Below are 22,494 nucleotides of genomic sequence, written 5' to 3'. Positions count from 1 at the left end.
CTGGATTCCATGGCCAAGGGCAGGGAGGGGGGTGTGAAGGCCTCAGAGGTCCCGCCTTCCCCAGTGCTAATCCTGGCTGTGTGACCTTGAGGTCTCATCTCCTCTCCCAGGAAAATGTGAATAAAAGCTCTCTAAGGTGTAAGTGACATCGTGTGTAATTAATTCCCTTATTGTATAAGGAGGGTGACACTAGAGCCAGATGTTGCACATGGGTTTGCTCATTCAATCCTCTCAACAAGGATCACCCTCATTTTATAGGCAAGGAAACAGGCACAGACAGGTCAGATCACTAAATCCCCCAGCCTTCCCTCTCTATATCAGCCCCCAGACTCCTAAGGAGTCCCCAGAACTAAACACAGTCCCCAGGGTCAGGCCACCTCAACATTCTCCACCAGGAATACTCTGCCACAGGTCCCAGAGGACTGTCCCACAAGCACCAGCTTCTGAGCACTGCCCAAGAAGAGCAAGGAGGACTTCCTGGAGGAGGGGACATCAGAGCCAGGACTAAAAGGACAGAGAAAGGTATTTAGAGTGGCAGGGAACAGCAGGCACAAAGGCTGGGAAATGAAGAGGAAGGGGACACTACTAGAAAGTGTATTTCAGGGCTGGTGGGGCCCAGGAGCCAAGAGTATGAAACCAGAATGCCCATCTCTGGTCCTCTGTTGTCTGATATGCAAACAGGGACATCTTCGGAGACTCTGCCTGAGTTGTTCCCTCTGCCTGAAGTGCCCTTCCCCATTTCTTCCCATGGCCCGAACAAGGCCACGTGTGTTCAAGCCTCAGCCTCGTGCCAAGCCTGTGGCAGGAGCCTGGGTTCCATGTGCCCTTGTCCCAGCTGCATGAGGCACACGCATGCCTGCCGGCCCTGCTGGAGCCGTGGTTTTCCCAAGAATTCCAGCACCAGCCCAGAGTGGCCCCCAGGTGTGCCAGATGCCAAGAAAAACAGGAGGTGAGCTCATGGCAGGCAGAGGCAAGGCGGGTGTTTCACTGGAATTGCCCAGGCTGGGGCCAGCTGTTCCCCTCCAGGCCTACCCCTCCTCACTCACCCTCTGTGAGTCCCCATTGCCTTCGGAACACAGCCCGTGCCCCACACCACTGGCACTGCTTCTCTTGAGCCCCAAGATCTCTCCACCCTGAGATCAGCCTGTCCATCACGCTCATTTCTGCCTCAGGGGCTTTGTGCATGCTGTTCCTCTAGCTGGAATGCTTTTCTATCACTTCCTTGCCTGGCCGTGTCCCCCTCATCTTCCTGGCCCTTGTTTGGTGTTCCCTTCTCCTTTGGGGAGCCAGCCCAGACGCCTCCCACCGCAGGCCGGGTCAGGCACATTTTGGAGCTCCTGCATCATAGTCCTGGCCCCTTTGGATGATTACGTAGCTGCCTCCCACCAACCTGGGCTACCCGTGAGGGAGAGGCCGGGGCAGGCTTGTTCACCCAGTATCCCCAGCATCTAGCACAGGACATGACACACAGTAGGTGCTCAGTGCAAACTTGTGGGATAAATGAATGTGCCTGAAGTTTCCCCACCTGCAAGCTCCATGTGCTTCCCTCTGCCAGAATTGTCTTCACCTTTTCCCTCTGCTGATCTGAGTCCTCCCTTTCCTTTAGGTTTCCTTGCCATCTCCTCCAGGAAGCCCTCATTGATTTCTCCATACCCTCTCAGGAGAACAGATCTGGCTATGACCCTACCCTGGCGTCACCCTCCCCTTGCAGTGGTATTAAGCTAGTCACTTCCACCTTTTGGGCTTCAATTTCCCCACCCTTAGAATAGAGGCTGTACGCTTCTGGAGGGTAGTCGTAAAGGGTAGGGACAGAGAGGGTTAACTCCAGAAAACTGAGGTGTTTTGCAGCTCATGAGTGTGGCTGGGCTGAGAAGGATGATTTTCCTGATTAGCAGTAATTTTTATTTTTATTACAGGCTGTTCCCACAGCAACTGGAGCAGAGCTCTGGAAGGTATGGTGAGGTCTTGACAAACAGAAGTCTGGGCCCCCCTCAGACTTCCAGCTGGAGCCCTTCCGTTTGTACACCCCTCCCCTGGGGGGAAATGGACACACCAACAGCCAATTGCACAGACTAGGAACCTGAGTGGCCTCCCGCTGCTGGGCTCCCAGCTGCCCCCACCGAGCACCCACCAGGCAGAGAATCACAGAGGGGGAACCAGACAGGGTGAGGGGCGTCAACTGCAACTCTCTGGGGTCAGGGCCAGAGGCATGCCTCGGAGGACCTGGTTAGGCAGAATGAGGGTCCCTGCTTTCACTTGGCCCCTCATTTTCCTGTAATAATAATGATCATTAACAGTGACGCTCACTTCCACCATTGTGTAGGGGAAACAGAGGCACAGAGACGTCGCTTGCCCCGTTTTGAAGCAAGTGAGGAGGGAGGGAGTGAAGGGTGAGCCAGCCTGACCCAAAGCAGGGAGGGAGGTGGAGGTGGAGGTGGAGATGGGTCTTAACCTTTAGCCACCCTTGACTGTCTCCCCAAGTGTGAGCTAAGGGGGCTGCCCCCGGCTTGGCATACAGCAGGCACTCAATAAGCAAGTGAATGAGAGGGCTGGAGGGTGGTCCCACCTGCATCTCCACCCCACTGACCCCTGCACCGGCCCCCTATGACTCAGTTTCCCCACCAGGTCCATGCCGGGCGGGGCCCTGAACGCCAAGGCCAGAACTGGCTGTTTACCTTGCGGCTGGACGCTGGGCAGGGCGGTGGTGGGCCGTCCCTGGGGCCGGCCTCGCCGCTGGGATAAATAGGCCCCGCCGGCCGGGTGGGCGGCAGAGAGCAAGCCGAAGCCCAGCTCCCCTTCGCTGCCATGGTTCCCGCAGCCGCCTGCGTTCTCCTGCTCTCCCTGGCCGCCCTCGGTGCGTCGGGTCAGGGCCAGAGCCAGATTCCGCTGGGTAAGCCGCGCCCCCCCACCCCCCCCAACACCGTGCGCCCAACCCCTACACTGACGGAGGATCCCGGGAGGTCTGGGGTCGCGGCTCCCGGAGGCTGCGGGCGGTTGGCGGGGGCGTGCGGGGTGAAGAAAGCCGGCAGCTGCGGGGGAGCGGGGGAAGCTCTCAAGGAATAGGGTTCCTGTCTGTGGCGGCGGCAGCGTGAGGAGCTGCGTGGGGGAGTCCCCAGGCTCGACACCCCATCAGCGCCCCCTATCGGTGCAGGTGCAAACCTGGGCCCGCAGATGCTGCGCGAACTGCAGGAGACCAACGCGGCGCTGCGGGACGTGCGGGAGCTGCTGAGGCAGCAGGTGCGGGCGGGGTGGAGGGTCCTGGAGCCCGGGGCGAGGGGCGAGAGGCCTGGAGGAGGCGGGGCTGGGGGCTGGGGGCTGGGAGGTAGGGGCTGCGCGAGGGCCGGCGGTGGGAGAAGGGTGTCCCAGTGGGGAGGAGAGGGGAGTGGAGGGAGGAGGAGGAGGAGAAAAACGGAGCCCGCTGACCACACACCATCCCCTCTGCACACCAGGTCAAGGAGATCACGTTCCTGAAAAACACGGTGATGGAGTGTGACGCGTGCGGTGAGTGGACCTAAGGAGGCAGGGACCCGACGGCGGGACAGCAAGAAGTGCTGGGGAGACACCGCCAGCGAAGGAGAGATGGGGAGGAAAAGAGAACGAGGGAGAGAACGAGGCTGACAGAGAGGGAGAAAGTGGATGAGGGGTGGGGAGAGACAGACAGGGAACGGAGACAGAGATGATGGGAGGAGGACACACAGAAGGAGGCAGAAGCGGTGCGGGAGGCACAGGGAGGTGGGGAGACGCGGAGCGGAAAAGCTGAAGACGCAAGGGCACGGACGGCGGAGGCTGCAGAGGTCCGCGAGGACAGGCCGGGGTGGGTCCCGATGGGCTCAGCCTCTGCAGGGGCGGGAGCGGGCCGGCTCCGCCCCCGGCGCGGCGCTGACGGCCCGGGTCTGCCCCGCAGGGATGCAGCCCGCGCACACGCCCGGCCTGAGCGTGCGCCCCCTGCCCCAGTGCGCGCCCGGCTACTGCTTCCCCGGCGTGGCCTGCACCATGACCGCCAGCGGCGCGCGCTGCGGCCCCTGCCCCGCGGGCTTCACCGGCAACGGCTCGCACTGCACCGACATCAACGAGGTGTGCCCGCCCCCACCGCCCCGACGATCCCCCAACTCCCCCACGTCCCCACGACCTCCTCGCCAGCTGGGGGTGCTCTCCCGGAGGACCCCCTCACCGTCGGGGGCGCACGTCCAGACGACCTCCCCGCCACCGGGGGTCACCCGCTCCGGCCACCCTCCTCATCACCAGGGAGACCCGCGCCGATAACTCTCTCCACTGCCAGTGACACCCGCCCCGACGACTCCCCTACCGCCGGGAGTGGTCCACCCCAACAACCCCCCTCACCCCCGAGGCTCGGCAGCCCCAACGACCCTTCCATCATCGCGGAGAGTCCGCCCCAACGACCCCCCTCCCGAAGGGCACGCACACCACGACGACCACTGCCCCCCTCCGCTGGGGACGGTCGCCCTCACAATTCCTCCCCCCGCCCATGACCGCCCCACCTGCCGGGTCCCAGGAACAGCCCCCCAGGTGTTCCCTCTCCTCCCCTGGTCCCGCCTCTACCCCCAACAAGGCAAAGTCGCGTTTGACCCCTGGAACGATGGCCTCCGCCCCAGGTGTCATCCCCCCTCCGAGTGCCGGCTGACGGCCCTTGGACTTTCCAACTTCAAGCCAAGGGAGCCTTAAGGCGCCGCTGGGGGGCGACAGGGTTGAGGGGAACGGCTCCGCCCCTCTGACCCTCCATGGCCCGTGTCCTCCAGTGTAACGCGCATCCCTGCTTCCCTCGGGTCCGCTGCATCAACACCAGCCCTGGCTTCCGATGCGAGGCCTGTCCTTCGGGGTACAGCGGCCCCGCCCACGAGGGTGTGGGGCTGCCCTTCGCCAAGGCCAACAAGCAGGTGAGGGCCTTGGGGGTGGCGCCAGGAGGATTGCGGGGGGGAGGGGGGTGCGCATTTTGTTTCGTGAACTCCTCGAGCCTCGGGGCCCTTTCCCTGCCTCGCTCCAGCGAGAGGTGGTAGCACCGGCTGAAGGGAGTCAGGGGAGTAAGGGTCCGAGTTGGGAATGGTCGGGTTTGAGCGGGGTGGAGGGGAGCGGTAGCCTGCAGAGGACACCCGGAACCAGGCTCGGGGTGTCCGCGTGGGGGCAGTGACCTCTGCGCTCCCTCTCACGCAGGTTTGCACGGACATTAATGAGTGTGAGACTGGGCAGCATAACTGCGTCCCCAACTCCGTGTGCGTCAACACCCGGGTAAGGCCCGGGAGGAGCGGAGAAAGATGGAGAGACGGGGCAGGGGGTGGGGTGAAGTGGCGGCGTCCCGAGCTGACCTCCCTCCGCCCACATGCAGGGTTCCTTCCAGTGCGGCCAGTGCCAGCCTGGCTTCGTGGGCGACCAAGCTTCCGGCTGCCGCCCGCGCGCCCAGCGCTTGTGCCCCGACGGCACTCCCAGCTCGTGCCACGAGAAGGCCGACTGTGTCCTGGAGCGGGATGGCTCGAAATCGTGCGTGGTGAGTGCAGGCGTGCAGGAAGGGGCGTGGAACGGGGCGGCGGGGCTCGGGGACGCCGGAGCATCCACTCACCTCCTCGCCCGTAGTGTGCCATCGGCTGGGCTGGCAACGGGCTTCTCTGCGGCCGAGACACGGACCTGGACGGCTTCCCAGATGAGAAGCTGCGCTGCTCAGAGCGCCACTGCCGCAAGGTGGGCGCGGACCAGGGGCGCGATCTGGTGGGGGGAGGGGAGGGTGTGAGCAAGAGCGGAGGGCGTGGTCCGTCGTGGTGTGGGCGGGGCGACATGACACGCCCCTCACGTCTGCCCTGCCCGCCCCTAGGACAACTGCATGACTGTGCCCAACTCAGGGCAGGAGGACGTGGATCGCGACGGCATCGGAGATGCCTGCGACCCCGATGCCGATGGGGACGGAGTCGTAAACGAGGAGGTGGGGCCAAGGCGGGGCCCAGGCGAGCTGGGTGGGGCGTGGCTTTGGCGAGGGCGTGGCCGCAGAGGCTGGACTCTTGGTCCCGGCGGTGAAGGGTTCCCAGAGTCGGAAAGGGGCTGATCTTGGATGTGACCTTTGCCCCACTTGGCCTGACTCCTCCCTCCCCTTAACGGGTCCTGTCTCCTAGGACAACTGCCCGTTGGTCCGGAACCCAGACCAACGCAATTCGGATGATGACAAGTGGGGCGATGCGTGTGACAACTGCCGAACCCAGAAGAACGAAGACCAGAAGGACACAGACCAGGACGGCAAAGGAGATGCGTGCGACGACGACATCGACGGTGACCGTGAGCGAGGCGGGGGGGGGGGGGGGGGGGGCGGGGGGGGAGGTGGTGGTGTTGGGTGGGGGGATAAGGGTTGGGGCACAACCGGGCAGGGCTCCAAATCCAAGGGTTTGACCTGGGATGCTCAGGACCATGGACCATGCTCAGGGGAGCAGAAAAACGCGCTCTATGTCAGATGCTGCAGGGAGGAAAAGCAGGACAAAATCTGGAGTTTAGGGTTGGGGAGGTGCCCTTTTTAAAAAAAAAAAGTTTTTATTGATTTTTTTTTGAGAGAGAGAGAGAGAGAAAGAGAGAGAGGAACGGAGAGGGAGAGAGAGACAGAAACAACAATGATGAGAATCATTGATCAGCTGCCTTCTGCAAGTTCCACACTGGGGATTGAGCCTGCAGCTCAGGCATGTGCCCTGCAGGGAATGGAACCATGACCTCCTGGTTCCTAGGTCAACGCTCAACCGCTAAACCACACCTGCCAGGCAGGGAGGCGCCCTTTTTACACTTGGGGCATAGAAGCTCAGGGGGGTGCATTCACAGGGCAAGGGGAGGGCCTGGCTGAGCTGCCCCCTAGTGAGGGCCAGTCCCCTCCGTGGCCATCTATTCATGAAGTCTTTATGAGGCTGGGCCTACTTTGTAGTAACTGGGAGCTAGGAGAGGGTAGGACTCTGCCCCAGGCTTACACTTGCCCTGCTGAAGCCGGCCTGGCCCCGCCTGATCTCTGGGTCCTGCCCTGTTCCCCTGCTTTCTGCAGGGATCCGAAACGCAGTGGACAACTGTCCAAGGGTGCCCAACTCAGACCAGAAGGACGGTGATGGTGATGGTGTGGGGGATGTCTGTGATAACTGTCCCCAGAAGAGCAACCCAGACCAGGTGAGGGCAGGTCAGACCCCAGTGGGGTCAGACCCCTGGCTTGAGCTCCAGGCTGTTAACAAGACCGCAGCCCATTCCAAAGCAGCTGGAGGGGGTGTTCCTTGGGGTCAGGAGGACCTTTGCTCTTGAACTGGGCCTGGGTTGGAGGCTTCTGAGTTCCTCTGCTCTGATTGTGGACCCCTGCACCCCCCCCCCCCCAGAGGGATGTGGATCACGACTTTGTGGGAGACGCTTGTGACAGCGACCAAGACCAGTAAGGAGGCCTTCTAGGATGGGGGCTCAGGGTGGGCAGCCCCTGACCGGGCCCTGTGAGGATCTCATTGTTTCTCTGCCTCCTCCCACCCATTCTAGGGACGGGGATGGGCTCCAGGACTCCCGGGACAACTGCCCCACGGTGCCCAACAGCGCCCAGCAGGACTCAGACCGCGATGGGCAGGGTGATGCCTGCGATGAGGATGACGACAACGACAGAGTCCCTGACAATCGGGACAACTGCCGCCTGGTGCCCAACCCGGGCCAGGAAGACTCAGATCGTAAGGCAGGGGGTGGGCCCCATGGTGGGACAGGGTGTGTGGAGCCACTGGGGCAGGTTTTCAAATGGGCTTGGTGGGGCCAATGGAAGGTCTGGGCGTGGCCAGTAGCTGGAGTGGGCGGGGCTAGGCATGGAGTGGGGAGCCTGGCGCAGACCTCTCCACCTCAGGGTCTCCCACCTCCTCTCAGGGGATGGCGTAGGTGATGCGTGCCAGGACGACTTCGACGCTGACAAGGTGGTGGACAAGATCGATGTTTGTCCAGAGAACGCCGAGGTCACCCTCACTGATTTTCGGGCCTTCCAGACGGTGGTGCTGGACCCCGAGGGTGACGCGCAAATAGACCCCAACTGGGTGGTGCTCAACCAGGTGGGAGCAGGGACCAGGGGAAGGTGGGAGGAACTCAGAGCCCCCGCTGAGGGTGCTAACCTAGGGGCTGGAAAGCTGAGGGCCCCCTGGCCAGGCTGAGGCCCCTCTTCCTTTGTCCTTATTAGGGGATGGAGATCGTGCAGACGATGAACAGCGACCCTGGCCTGGCTGTGGGTGAGACACTGGGAGGGGAAAGGCTCTGCAGGGAGATGCTCAGGGGCAGGGCGGGAGTGAGGGTGGGGCGAGGGCAGGTTGGGTCTGGGCTAGAGCCGGGTGGCTGAGGCTGGTCCAGGGCTCGGGGCACGGCCGTGTCTGGATTCAGAGGGTAGGGATGGGGTGGGTGTACTGAGCAGGGAGTCCGGGCCCAGGGACCAAGCTGGACTCTGGAGGGGTTGGTTCTGGGGAGTCCAGGATCCCCTTGGTCACCTACTTCCCCAGGTTACACTGCTTTCAATGGCGTGGACTTCGAAGGCACATTTCATGTGAACACGGTCACGGACGATGACTACGCTGGCTTCATCTTTGGCTACCAGGACAGCTCGAGCTTCTACGTGGTCATGTGGAAGCAGATGGAGCAGACATACTGGCAGGCCAACCCCTTCCGTGCTGTGGCTGAACCTGGAATCCAGCTCAAGGTGTGCAGGGGGAGGGGGCCTCCTGACCTCTTGTTCCATGTCCTCTAGCAAGCCCCTAAACCCTTCCACAGAACCCCAAAGCTTTCACAGTCCCCCAGCATCATACTATGAACTCAAAGTCTTCCTACCCACTTTCATCTCTCCTCTGGATTCACATAGGCCCCAAATACCTCCCATTTCCTCTCACAGAGCCCAAAGCTTTCCCTCAGGTTCCAAATCCTCCTGTAGACCCTCTAGACCAGTGATGGCGAACCTTTTGAGTTCGGCGTGTCAGCATTTTGAAAAACCCTAACTTAACTCTGGTGCCGTGTCACATGTAGAGATTTTTTGATATTTGCAACCATAGTAAAACAAAGATGTATATTTTTGATATTTATTTTATATATCGAAATGCCATTTAAAAATCAACCAAAAAAATGAGTTCGCGTGTCACCTCTGACACGCGTGTCATAGGTTTGTCATCACTGCCCTAGACTATGTTGCAGATATTTCCCAAATCCTCTAGGCCCCTGTTTATCCCATAGACACCCAAAACTTTCTACAGGTCACTAAATCCTCCTCCAGACCCCCAAATCTTCCCAGACCCCCAAACCTTTTCACCAACTTCCATACCCTCTCATGAGTCCCCAGAACTCTGTTACCCCCATGACCCACCTGCAAATCTCCATGTGGTGCTCAAGGAGGCTTCCTGTGGGTCTCCCATCCAGACCACCCCCAAGACTCTGATCATTCCTCCATGACCTGAAGCAACCACCAGGCAGGGTTCTGACAGGCTCCAGTGGCCTCTGTGGTCTCTGACCCTCTGCTCCTGTTCCTGGGCATGTCAGGCCGTCAAGTCCTCCACGGGCCCTGGGGAGCAGCTGCGGAATGCGCTGTGGCACACAGGGGACACAGCATCACAGGTGCGGCTGCTGTGGAAGGACCCCCGCAACGTGGGCTGGAAGGACAAGACGTCCTACCGCTGGTTCCTGCAGCACCGGCCCCAAGTGGGCTACATCAGGTGGGGACCCCACCCCTGCCAAGGGACTGAGTCCCTGCTCCACCCTGGCTCCTGGAAGGAGAGGCTCTGGGGTACAATGCAGGCAGCTAGAATGAACTGTGACTGGCCCTGGGGCATGACACCCCTCCTAGGACCCAGGACACAGTGGGGCCTCAGCTAGAAGGTGGGGTCTCCCCCACACCCCATTTCTCAATCCCCTCTGTACAGGAAATCCAGTTCGCACCTACTGTGTACAGGATCCTGGATATCCATTCTCACACAGGGAAACTGAGCTTCCGGTCAGGAACCCCACCTGCTCTGAGTATGGGTCAGGCAGGAGGGACTCATGGCCCCTACTACGAGATAGGAGGGGCCCATCTTCCAGGGCAGGACACCAAAACTCAGGTGCTTCACTGTCCCCTGCCCCCCTCCCCCCCAGAGTGCGGTTCTACGAGGGCCCTGAACTGGTGGCTGACAGCAATGTGGTCTTGGATACAACTATGCGGGGCGGCCGTCTGGGTGTCTTCTGCTTCTCCCAGGAGAACATCATCTGGGCCAACCTGCGCTACCGCTGCAATGGTAAGAGGAGGGGGTAAGGGGGCGGGATGAGGGGAGGGCCTGCTAGATAGTGGGTCTGCCCTGTTGGCCTCACCCTTTCTCACTCACCTATCCTCTCTCCCTCCGCAGACACCATCCCAGAGGACTATGAGACGCAGGGGCTGCTGCAGGCCTAGGGATGGGTGGGGACCTGCCATTAGATGACGGCCACCCTCAGGCCTGGAGCACTGAGAGGCAGCCCACCTTGGGGGAGGGAAGAGATCAGAGAGGACAAAATAAAGTGTGTTCGGCAGGATGGTGGCTGTGGTCTCTGCTTTGGGGAGATGGTGGAGTCTGGCCTTACTGCCGACTTCCTTCCGAACTAACTAGCAGTGTCCAGTTGCTGCAGCTCTCCCACCCCTGAAGTCTCTGCTCCAGGATCCTGGGGGGTTAGTTGCTCCCCTTCCAGGACACAGGTCCAGGTAGCTGGCTAGTAGGGTGAGGTTGTGAGGGGCGTACATCTGTGTGTCCATATTCATGCGTGCATGTGGTTCCCACCAGGTGTACCTGTCACACACACATTTCATCTCTGGGTTGGAGAATAGGGGCAGGAAAAAAGGGGAGGAGGCAGAGACGAAAACATTGGGTTTTTATTAGGTTTCATTACAAAGGATGCAAAGGTACAAAGACAAAAGCGTCCACGCCAGAGGACAGGCAGGGGCTGGCCGAGTGCGCCCTGAGCCGCCCGCCCCAGCCCGCCACGGGCACCCACACGCACGGCCCATGGGACATCCACAGCAGAGTGTACATGCTGGGGTGGGGGTGGGGGGCAGAGCCAGCCTGGGGACAGAGGGACACAGGTGGGGCAGGGCTCAGACCGATGAGTTTGCATATATTAGAAGTGCCACCCAGCCCCCTTGGGGGCAATTTCCTGGGGGGACACATTAGGGGGCAATGGACCTTGGCTGCCAAAGGCCTCCCTCCCAGGGCCCGGTGGGGAAGGCCATGGCAGTGTCCCCTTGTCCACGTGGGCAAGAGGTCAGAAGTGACAGACTGGGCATCAATTGCCCCCAAATTCCAGAACCTGGCTCCTTGGGATGAGGTGTTGGGAACTGGCCAGGAGGATGGAAGGCAGAGGGAGCCATCTGCAGCCAGCACTACCCTGACACACAACCCTTGCCCTTCTCCCCGATTGGGAGGGGCCCTGAGACCCATAGGTCTGAGCCAGTAACAGGAGGGAATCTTAGGCCCAGTTCACAAGGGTCTTGCATCTGCTCTCCATGCCCTCAGGAGTACCCCAGCACCCAGCCCTGGGGGTGCAGGTCACCCTACCTCCCTCTCCTGGGGAGTGCCCAGTTGCCTGTGGCACGAGGGTAATTAAAGGCCTGAGCCCCACTCAGCCAGCACCCCTGAAGGAATGTCACAGGGGCCCCTGACTACATATGGGGGTCATACATACTGTGAGACCCCCAGGAGGTGGGAGCCCCGGGACCAAAAGGAATGGGGACAGAAACAGACCCAGCTGCACACTTACTTCAGGTAAGCCTCCCAGAGTGGGTGAGGCACTCAGTCCTCCCCCAGCTCTGCAGGCCACATGAGGCGGGCTCAGGTAGCCACAGACCCCTCACCTGGAATGCCGCCTGCAGGAGTGATGGGCCAGGACCAGGGTGCCCAGTACCATTGACCTTGAGGACCCCAAACCCAAGCTTTCACCACAGCTTCATCAGAACCCAGGGGCTGCTTTGTCAATCCCCTAAAGCTTCTAGAACCTCATATGGGGTTGGGGGTGCCTCCTGTGGAAAAGCAGAAAGTTGAGTCCAGTGGAGGGGGCATTGGAGGGATGTTTGGTTATGAACCAGCTTGGGGCACCATGGCTCCTTAGGGAAAGTCACTCATGGGCACTCATCAGGCCCAGGAACCTGACAGACGAGGTCCCCCATACTGAACATCTGGCCCCAGCAGAATGCATGAATGGATATGGGGCCCCTTGCCCTCCCGCCACACAGCGCCTCATCTGACAGAGCTGACCTCACCCACTCCACTGTGACACATGGGCCTCACAGCAGACAACCCCACTGGATGTCCTTCCAGGAGTTCGGCCAATGAAAATCAGGTCAAACACACTAACCACTCAGAACCTCCTTTACCCTGAAAACCCATGAACAGATAACAGCACAGAGGGTCCAAAAGGCCAGCCCACGCAAGGGGGTGGGGAGGCATCCCTGGGGAAAGGTCAAGAAGCACACAGCCCTGCCCTCGATAGCTGGTCCCAGGGACCCCTGTGGGGTGCTGGACCCACCTTAATTAGGGCCCCTTCTACTGTGGCTTGTCCCCACTGGGGAGCCTGGCCAACTTTTGAATACCATTGGCTGTGAGTCCCCAAATTTTGCTGAGGGGTTGACCTGCCCCCTGAGCTTTCCACTGAGGGTCTCAAGCACCTCTGCCCCAAGAGACTGGCACTCACCCTTCCTGCCCAGAAGTGTCAAGGGGAGGGGGCTGCAGGACGCTCCAAACAGTGCTACCTGTCTTCCCCCTGTAAGGGCATGGAGGGGGGAGGTCAGCATGGGCACCTGTGATGGGGGATGTGATCCCGAGACCCTGTCTTCTCCTCCAGTCAGTCCTGGGTACAACCCTCTTCTCTGGAGAATATAGAGAGTTGCTAACTCCAGGATCCATCTCAGCCCATGAGCTACGTAGAGGAACAAACTCATTGCCCTGGGGACTTGGAGGGAAGAGGGTAAACTGAGGCAGATGCGGATAGGCCAGGCAGTTTGAGCTCCCAGAGGAAAGGTTTGCACAGCTGAGGGGGCTCAGCTAAAGCCAGGAGCACTAGGAAGAGGGCAGCCGGGGGACCTGGATGGCCTTTGAGCCCATGTGGGCTCAGTGTCCAGGCTTGAAGTCCAGTCTTGCCCCGAGCTTGTGAGTAGGACATGGGCGGTAGGTCTACATACAGAATATAGGCACAGGCCCGCCCTTCCTGGTGCAGCTTACCTAAAATCACAGTATTTTCACATCACAAGTCAAAAGACTGATTCCCTTAGGCTGTCTTGCCTCAGAAAGTCTTGGCAACTCAAGAATATTTAGTAGAGAAGTGATACTTAAGAAAAAACAACAACAAAAAATTCCCTGTTGCAGACCCCAGGAGGCCTCCCAAGGCCCAGGAAGACGTGGAGATGCCTGACCACTGGCTCCTGGTGGGGCCCCCTCCGAGGATAGCTCTGCACCTACACCTCTCATAGGCAGAGGATGCATGTTAATACAATGTTACCTGTGCTCCAGGCCATGGGCCTCTCCTGTCTGTCTGCACCTAGAACTGGTGCTGGACAGATGGGAAGCGTGGGCTGACAAGGCTCCCTCACTGGATCCCAAAGCCTTGTTTGAAAATTGCATCCAGGAAGGTTGCTTGTAATTATATTAAGGCCATTTTTTAAAAAGTTCTACATACAAGTCTAATGGTAACCAAACTCTTCTATGTACATGTAGATGTTCTTTTTTTTTTTTTTTTAAAAAAAGTCCCCATCTCTGTCCCCAGTCCCTGCCACAGTAAAAGGATAGGCCCTGGACCTGGACAGACTGACACTGTGCTCCTCCAGCCCAGACAATGGTGGCGGGGCCAAGTGACTGAGGGAGACCTTCTCACAAGTGTGGCTGCCCGGCTGCTTGGATACGTGCTAACAGCCTGGCCAAGAAGTGAAAAGGAAGGACAACTGCTGGGATCAAATCCAGCTCCCATTGAAAGGGCTCCCACAGCCTAGGCAGAAGGGTGGCCACTACCACCACAAAGAAATAACGCCGGGCAGAAGTGTCAGCTCAACAGCATGTGGAGGAGCAAGTTGAGATGCAACTTGGGGACTGAAACAGAGATTCCTAGTAAAGCTGCCAACAGAAAACAGAGCCAGCCTGCCACCCCCTCGAAGGGCCTGGAGGGCAGAGGGATGGTCACCTCTGCCTATCAAGGCACTTTGAGAAGCAAGCACCTAGAAACCCACCACTAAAAGCTTGCTGCTCTTTGCCTCCAAACCCAGTCCTACCAGGAGGAGCAACAACAGAAGTGGCCAGCGGGATGCATGTCAGCTGGTTCTCAGGATGGGGAGAAAGACAACTTCATCTGGGGTGTCTAGGAACAGAGGGGCCACAGCTGCTGCCAGCCTCAGGGTCTGGGACACACCAGCCCTGAGGACTGGCGGGCACCGTTAGGGCCAGGCAGAGTCAGGCCTTCTCCAGACCCTTAATAAAAGCAGTGGCTCCTTCTCAGAAGTCTGTTACGTAGCCAGAGAAAAGGCACCTCCAGTCACCCAAGCTTCTGTCAGAGTCCTCGCCTGGCACAACCTGCCCTCACTGGGCGGGGCAGCCACTCAACCCTTCTGTTTTGAGATAACTTGAGGTGAAACTAATGAGGCTAGGGTCACAGCTCAGATGGCAGACTGCTTCCAGTTAGCTTTAAAACATGTGTAATGGAGTATTTCAGGAATAAAAAGATGCTCTCAGGCAAGTATTGGCTTGAAGGAGTCAGCTACTTATCTACAGCCAAAATGGAAATACAGACCAAAAACAACAACAAAAATGCCCTGGCCACCCGCTTCCCACACGTCTGTAAATAACAGTAACAGTGACCACAGAACAGAGCAGGAAAGATGAAAACAAGTTCTAAACCCACCCCTAGAAATAACCCGACTCCACATTCGTTCTCTAGCAGGTCCTGTCATCCTGGCCAGCGGCTTCCTGACAGAGGCAGCCCCAGAGGGACCTGGTGCAGGGGTAGGTGAGGCAGGAGGAGGCTAGGAAGATCTAGCTGCTCTGTTTACATCTTTGTATCCACCCCCATGGGAAGGGTTCTAGCATTCTGTTTGCTCAGGAATATAAAAGACAGCAATCAAAATAGTGTTTATTTTGCACTGGGTCTGTCCCACTCTCTGGCGTTCTCTCCCTTTTGTCGGGTGGGGATGGCTCTCTACCTAACCACAACCTGGGGGTGGCAGGTGCGGGGTGGAGGGTAGGAACCAGGGATGAAGGAAGGCAGTGAGAGCTGGACAACAGTCGGAAATGCACATTGCCCACCACAGTGAGGAGCAGGCCCCGGTGCCGCCCAGGCCTGTGGCCCCGCACAACATGCTTTCTGCATCTTACAGGGACTGATGGCTCATGGCCTGGGGTGGGAGCTGAAAGAGTGTGCACAGGGCGGAGTCCTAGAGGGCAACTCACAGCCTCCCAAGGGAGGTGAACAGCCGAGGGAGGGCGGGGGTGGGAGTGCTTGGCGGTATTGCAAGCTCAGAATCACAAGCTCGGCCGTTTGCAGGGACAGAGTGTGCAGTCCCTGGGTGCAGGGAGACTCCGTTGGGACCACTGACCGGCGGGGTGACGGAGCCGGGGCTGGGCAGCAGAGTGCTGGGTGTGCACTCACAGACGGTCCATCCGGAAGGTGTCCTCGGTGGCCGGGTCGGCCAGGACCATGTCAGGGTCATTGAGCATGTGCAGTCCATCCAGGGTCAGGGGGTCAATCTTGAGTTCATCCAGAGGGAACTGGCTGTCAGAGTCGAAGCTGACATCGCCAACCCCAACCAGCGTGCTGGTCAGTTCTTTAGAGAGGCTGGGAGGGGACTCTCCTGTCACTGGATTAGGGGGACACAAAAGTCAGCTCAGTCTTGGTTCCCTACCCCCACATTCAGGGAAGAGGGCTTGGGCCACCCCAGGGAACATTTTTAGCTGCCAGGACTAGGGAAGGGGATGCTACTAACATCATGTGGAGACCAGGGACACTGCTCAACACAATGCACAGGCTGGCCCTACCCAGAGAAAGATCCAGCCCCAGACATCAGCAGATAGCCTCCTCCTGTGTCAGAGAAGCAGGCTGGGCATGCACATCTAGGGCCCTCCCTGTGGCATGGAGGAAGTCTTGTTCCTCTGCAGAGACCCTGGTTCAAACCTGGAATCCCTCCTCTACTTGTGAGGAGTCCCCAAGCCTGTTTCCCCATCTAGGAACCAGTATAAAAGTCTCCATCTTGCCCAGCGGTTGAGTGTCAACCTGTGAACTAGGAAGTCGCAGTTCAATTCCCGGGCAAGGCTCATGCCTGGGCTGTGGGCTTGATCCCCAGTGGGTGGCATGCAGGAGGCAGCCAATCGATGATTCTCTCTCATCATTAATGTTCTATCTCTCTCTCCCTCTCTGAAATCAATAAACACACACACATAAATATATGTACATATGTTTAAAAGTATCCATCTTTCTGGACTGTCAGGGTCATCATGGGGGCCTGGTCCTCCTCAGGTACCTGAGGCACCGTCAGGGTCGGGAGGAAGTACTGGGTCTATACTCGGGGTCCCAGCCTTGGGGGGACTCTGGGCATAGACCCATCCATCCTGGAGATTTGAGTGGGGACCACCAGGGGAGGGGGTGTCCACCTCAATCCCACACAGCCCTGGCTTATAAGGAAACTACTTCCTTCTTCAATAAAACCAAGAACCTTCGGTGGAGGAAAGCAGAGGTGATGGGGTGGAGAGGGCATCACAGGTCTGGGCTCTGCTACATGGAGCAGGACTTCCTCACACACACACCTGGGCACTATACTCAGGCCGTTTGAGATACATACTGCAGCGTGTACAAGCTGTTACACTCCTGTTGACTGCACAGGAAGCACCCCTCCTGCCATGCAGGGCTCACCCCCTGCCATGGTCACTTATATTCCCAACACACTCAGCTAACAGTGTTCAGGTGCCTGGGTGGCAGGCATAGGGCTGGGAGAGTGACTTGCTCTGAGCACAAGGTGCTGTATACCTGGTGTGGGGTCCAGGTGTATGTCCCCCTTGCCTGTCTGCAGCCCAGCAGCGATTCAAGGTTAGGAACAGGGGTGTGGTCTCTCTGGGTCCACACCAAAGGCAGGGACACCTCAGTTGTGTCATGACTCACCCTATAGGGCAGCGAGTTCCATCTCCCCCAGGGCTGAGACCTATGACAGGGACACCAGGACTGAGACCCCTGCCTAGGACACCTCATACAGGACCTCACCTGTGAGAATGATGTTGGGGATACTGCTGTGGCTGGGATAACCAAGCTGCTGTGTGTCTTGCAGGCTCCCATGGCTGCCCGTCAGGCCCATCATGGCCGCCTGCGAGTAGTTGAGTGTAGAACCCGGGCTGTACAGACTGCTGGAGCTGATGGCGGTCTCCAACATGTTGAACTGCTCCAGCTGGAGGGGACACGGGGTGTGAGGCTGGCCACTGAGCACTGCTGCTGTGGGAACGGCTGCCTGAGACTTCCGGACCACCTCTTCTGCAGGATGCCTAGAGCTGTGCTCAGGTCCACCCTCGTGAGGGCTGCTCACACGAGTCCCTCTGCCCTGGGGTATCGCCGTCTCCTAACCCACATGGGCCTGCCCACATACACACCCTCAGGGCTTGCAGGATGGATGGATGGATAAATGGATGGATGGTTGAGTGACCAGCTCCAGGTAGCGGCCAGCCCCTCCTGTGCCCGCATGCCTTATTCTGGCCTCCACACAAAGCCAACTTGACCTCCCGCAAACTCACATGCATGGCGCACACCAAGTGCCACTGTGACAGCCACTGCCCGTCCCTGCAGGCGTTCACTGACACACCAGGTGCATATGCCAGGAGAGGCAAAGGCAGTCACATGCTCCACTGCCTGTAGACAGGAGAGGCTAGGAGCAGAGCTCACTCCCGAGGGCGGGCGGGGTCCGGGCAAGCATTTGCTGAGGGCGCTGTGGCCCGGGCACCCGCTCACCTGGTGGGACAGAGCATTGGCCTGCCTGGCCGCCATCTGCTGCTCATAGTACGAGTCCCCAAACACGCTGCCCAGGGTGGAAGAGTGCTGCAGATAGAAGAGAGGCTTGCTGTTGTCATGATCCCCACGACTAGGTTGGGGGGGGGGGTTCTATAGGCCGGTTGAGCCCACAGGGAGGCCCCTGAGACCTAGTGAAGGATGCACGAGACAAGGGAGGTGGATGACAGCTATTTCAGGGCGCCTACACTGAGCTGGCAACTCCCCCATCTCAGGATGACAGCTTCTTTCTCCTGCCTGCTGGGGGCGGGATGGCTCTACACCCTGACATATCCTAAGAACGCCACCCCCATCTCCTTTCTTTAAGCTCATATGTAGGTGACCTCCTTTCTGTCAGACAGAAGATGAGGGAGTGGGGGATATGAGGATCAGGAACCCTGACAAGTCCCAGAGGAAAGCATGTAACTGGTACCAAGGCACAAGATTCCCTAAATATTCAGAATGGGACGAGCACTTGGTGAGTTTTGACAGGCCTCTGTCGACACATGTGGACAGGATGAGTGCAGAGCAAACACAGGACAGGCACTCAGAAAGCCCCCTCTCACCTGCTGACTCCTGGCAGCCTGCCCTCGAGACCCCAGGGCTCACTGGTGGGCATGCAGCCCCATTTCTGCTTGTTCAAGGCTGGCCAGGGAAGGGGGCTGGGAGATGCTCCTGGGAGAGAGGCAGGGGGCTAGGACCTCAGAGGTGGTGGAAACACCAGAAAGAGCTTGGAGCCCCTGCCCATTCTGGAGATACTGCCAGGGATGGTGGGATGGAGCCTGGCAGGACGTGGGAGGGAGGAAAGGGATGGCTGGTGTGTACCGGCTGCACCTGAAACACCAGGTCTGGACAGATATATTCCCAGCCCAGACCCAAAGTTCTCTTCTGCAGGACAGGGTGGCTCATGGAAGTTGCTGCACCGTGGCCATTCCCAGGCGTCATCCTCTCAAATGTCTCCACAGATCAAAGGCCCTAGAACCTTCCCTCTGAGTTCCCTGTTCTAGAAAGGTCCCCACATGCTTGACAATGGCAAGGCTTGAGTCTCAGGCTTCCATTCCAGACAAGGATTGGCCACAAACCCACTGCCTGCTCCAGGTGGTCAGTGGGCTGAGAGCAGAAAGGGACAGATGGCTACCCTGGTGGGCAGGGAGGCTCCTGGGGACGAATGTTCTATTCAAACACCAGGGAAAAGTTAAAAATTACCAGCTTCAGGTTTAAAAAAAGGGGCTGAAGGTTTTGGCTCGCTTTGCCCATGAAGGAGGTGGCAGGTTTCTTCTGAGGCGCCTGTTCCTGTCCCTGTGGCCTTGGCCCCAGAGGCCCAGCATGCACAGGGGACCTTAGGCCACAGTTTCTCTTGTGAGGAGGCCATGAGAGTTTGCAGGAAGGTCTGCTCAGAACTGAAGAGGGAGGCAGCACACAAGACACAATCTCAACTGCTTGAGGCTCAGTGCATCTGCTCAAGGCCAGGGAGGCACAGGCCTATGGGGCTGATGACTGTGTCCTGGAGGACTCAACCTACAGAAGGAAGTCAGGTCTGCCCTCCGAACAAGCCCATTGCCCCTCTAAGCCAGTGTCTCTGGTTGGGGTCAGACAGCCTGATGGCCCCATCCTCACACATGAGTTAGCAGCCTGCATCCCTTGACAGATGGACCAACACACAGATGGTGGCTTGACATGACAGGAAAAGGCTCTGCCTGGGATGGACCACTTTGGTAGAGACAAATCTCTCCTGAAAGAAATCTACTTGACCCTCAAATTCCTGTCCTGCTTTGAATTAGAGGGATGCTACTCAGGGATTGGCCCCAGGGAGGGCTGCCCATCTGGACAGGTCCCACCTGCTGCCTCCCCTGCCAGGTGCAGCTCCTCCAGCCTGCTATATCCCACGGTACCACATGATGAGACCACCTTCTGGGAGGCATGAGAACTCAGAGCTGGGGTGCATGAACACAGAGCATGCAGACATCAGGCCGAGCCCTGGCCTGTCCCAAGCTTACTGCCACCCTCTCCACCTGCCTACAGAGGAGGCTGCACACTGACGGTCCCAGCAGGATCCCTGGCGGCTGTGGGTGTGGAGGCAGCACCTGAGGGCCCCTCCTATAGCAGATGAAGCCTCAAGTCCTCCCTGAGCGGGATGCCCACTGTCCCAACACAGGTCTGGGTTCAGGGTGCACGTCTGAGCTGGGGACAAGGGAGCCTGATGTCTTTCCTGCCTGTCTAGAGGGGCAGCTCTGCTCCTTGCTCTATGCAGAAAGGCGAATCCTCTCTCCCCTTGGCTGAGAATAAGGCTTGGGGCCTGGGGCACTGCACGGGCTCCTAGGGGTTTCTCAACTTAGTGATATTTTGGGGACTGAGGGGCAGAGTCCTGGAGAGGCTTCACTGCAAGTGAGATGTCTTGGGCCCAGATGTCAGCTTTTCAAGCACACCTTCCTCTCTGACGGAACATTCCAGATGGAATATGGCTACAGCTGAGCCAGGCTAAGGGGAACCCTGAGGAACCTGGACAGAGTGTGTGCATGTTAGGTATCAGGGACCAACTGTGCCAGGTGTGGGAAGGTAACCTGCATCTGACAGGGCCTAGGGCCTAGGGTCAGCCTGTCTCATCTGTGGAAGGGGACAAGGACCTGACAGGCTATAGTACTGTTCAGAGAAGCTTTCTGGGGGACACACCTTCCTAGGGGGTAAAGGGGAGGGAGGGGGCTGAGTAGCCAGCACCCCCACAACTGGCTGTCACCTCAGCTGTGCTCCAAAACAAGGGGAACACCCCCCACTCTCAAAAGCCTCAAGACACCAGGCCTCAGGGTGGTCAGACGCAGGTGAGGACATGTTAATAGGCTATTGGATGCCATGTTTGAGCTACACTTGGGGCTGTCCCCAACCATGGACGAGGAGCTGGGGTGTGGCTGACACCGAGATCCTGTATGTGCCCTGACCAGGGATCAAACCCACAACCTTGGTGCATCGGGACAACACTAACCAGCTGAGCTACCTGGCTAGGGCCGGCACTGTGATCTTTAACAGGCTAAGGAGCCCACCACCTCCAGCTGGGGCTTTGCACAGACCAGAGGAGCAGCAGGAACGAGGGGCAGTGCCTTCTCCTCCCAGCCCCATGGAGCGGACGAGATGGGATGATGTGAGGCATGAGGCACAGATGGCAGGCAAGGGCACAGGGGGGCGAGGTGAGCTGGGGATGGAGTGGCGGCATCCCTTACTTGTGGGGAGCTCCCAGGGGAGAAGCCTTGATTGGAGACGGGTGAGGTGGGAGACTGGTTGGCTGGGGAGCCGGCACTAGTGCGGTACTGCTGCAGAGCCGGGGCCTGTGACGACAAACAGGTCAGGACATGGAGGCCCCAGCCCGGCTCCCAGCTGAGCCTCCCACAAGCCCCCACCCCTCAGTGGGTAGAGGACCTGGGGCCAGAGCTTGGGGCCTCAGGGGTACCTGCCTCCAAACCCAGCTCCCAGGTGTCGGGGGCTGGAGTCAGAGAACCTAGAACCGAGCGTCATGGAATTGTCCTGATGGGCTGTGGGGGAGTAAGGGTTGGGTCCACCTCGATTCAACATGCTTCAAAACAATCACACTACATACATGTGCACACAGCTACACACATGCACACTCACACACACGAAGGCAGAGATGGCCTAGGACTGGGTGGGCAGGCGTTGCCTTTTGCTCCTGACTCTGGATGGATCCCTGGCTCTCTCAGTCCCGAGTCTATACTGGCACATCCTGCCCACCTCCAAACGGTGGTACTGACAGCAGGGCTCCCAGCACTAAGAAGTCACCATCACTGGCATGGCTTAGGACAAGCCTGATGGGGTCATGCTCTTCAGAGACCTCAGAGGGCTGGCTACCTCCCTGTTCAAAGGCAGAGGACCCTGGCTTCTTACCAGGCCCTGGTTTCTCACCACAGATGAGACAGGCTGGGCCAGGATCTGGATTTAAACCCTGCCTGACCTCTCTGAGCCTGCTGTTCATGGAGGCCCAAGGCCCTATGAGTGCTCAGTCTCCCCATTTCCTCAGTGACCTACTCTGAGCAGTTTGTGATGGGGGTTGAGCCTGGGTGGGGCATGGGAGCTCAATTAATAGGGTGTGGGTGGCACCAGTGTGTCACTTGGTGAAGACCAGGAAAATGTCCAGAGAGATGCTCTTGCCTGGGAGAGTCTGCACAAACTCTGGAGGAGACTGCCTGTGCCCCAAGGGAGCCAGCTGTCCCTGGGGGTACCAGGAGATAGACTCTCTGACCTAGGAGCCTGGGGAGGCAGTGTGTGTGCACCTGGTTTGAATACCCGTGCCCACAATGTCCACCCAGCTCCATAGCCAGGCCCCACTGCAGGAGGGTGTTGGGGAGCTGGGTGCCCAGGTTGGCTCCAGCATCAGAGCTGCCCCCACACTTGCTGTGTTAATGCTAAAGGAAAGGCTTGGGTACTTTCCGGGGGGGGGGGGGTGGGGGGGGGGCGCCTGCCTGCTGAAGGGTTGGAGCAGCTTGGAAATGTGGGTCTCTACTGTTAGGTCACTGCCTGACCACCAGCTTA

At 58.9% G+C, this 22,494-nt stretch overlaps 2 protein-coding genes across 9 annotated transcripts in view; one reads left to right on the top strand and one right to left on the bottom strand.

Annotated features, from left to right (window-relative positions):
- Positions 1-2,805: 2,805 nt before the first annotated feature.
- Positions 2,806-10,503, top strand: COMP (cartilage oligomeric matrix protein). The gene is made up of 19 exons (XM_070414065.1): positions 2,806-2,890; positions 3,152-3,237; positions 3,450-3,501; positions 3,905-4,074; positions 4,758-4,895; positions 5,170-5,244; positions 5,342-5,500; positions 5,587-5,691; positions 5,822-5,929; positions 6,117-6,276; positions 7,019-7,137; positions 7,338-7,390; positions 7,489-7,670; positions 7,858-8,036; positions 8,162-8,210; positions 8,475-8,671; positions 9,499-9,671; positions 10,090-10,229; positions 10,338-10,503. Exons 1-19 carry the CDS (start codon positions 2,806-2,808, stop codon positions 10,382-10,384), a joined length of 2,277 nt encoding a protein of 758 aa, XP_070270166.1. The 3' UTR covers positions 10,385-10,503.
- A 314-nt stretch (positions 10,504-10,817) lies between these two features.
- Positions 10,818-22,494, bottom strand: part of CRTC1 (CREB regulated transcription coactivator 1) — a 65,979-nt gene continuing 54,302 nt past the window's right edge. For 6 of the 8 annotated variants that reach the window (XM_070416471.1, XM_070416476.1, XM_070416472.1 and 3 more), the window contains 4 exons: positions 21,174-21,278; positions 17,926-18,012; positions 17,191-17,371; positions 10,818-15,796 (listed from right to left, as the gene is read on the bottom strand). In XM_070416471.1, the coding sequence (XP_070272572.1) occupies positions 15,585-15,796; positions 17,191-17,371; positions 17,926-18,012; positions 21,174-21,278 (585 nt within the window). In that variant the 3' untranslated portion in view covers positions 10,818-15,584. The remainder of the gene's footprint in view (positions 15,797-17,190; positions 17,372-17,925; positions 18,013-21,173; positions 21,279-22,494) is intronic. The other 2 variants (XM_070416474.1, XM_070416475.1) reach the window with 2 other exon arrangements.

The sequence above is a fragment of the Myotis yumanensis genome, unplaced genomic scaffold (genome assembly GCF_028538775.1).
Source record: "Myotis yumanensis isolate MYYU_CA2020_CCGP unplaced genomic scaffold, mMyoYum1.0.hap1 SCAF_5, whole genome shotgun sequence".
NCBI classification, from domain to species: Eukaryota; Metazoa; Chordata; class Mammalia; order Chiroptera; family Vespertilionidae; genus Myotis; species Myotis yumanensis.
Note: the sequence above shows the minus strand (reverse complement) of the source record. Positions and strands in the feature narration are given on the sequence as shown.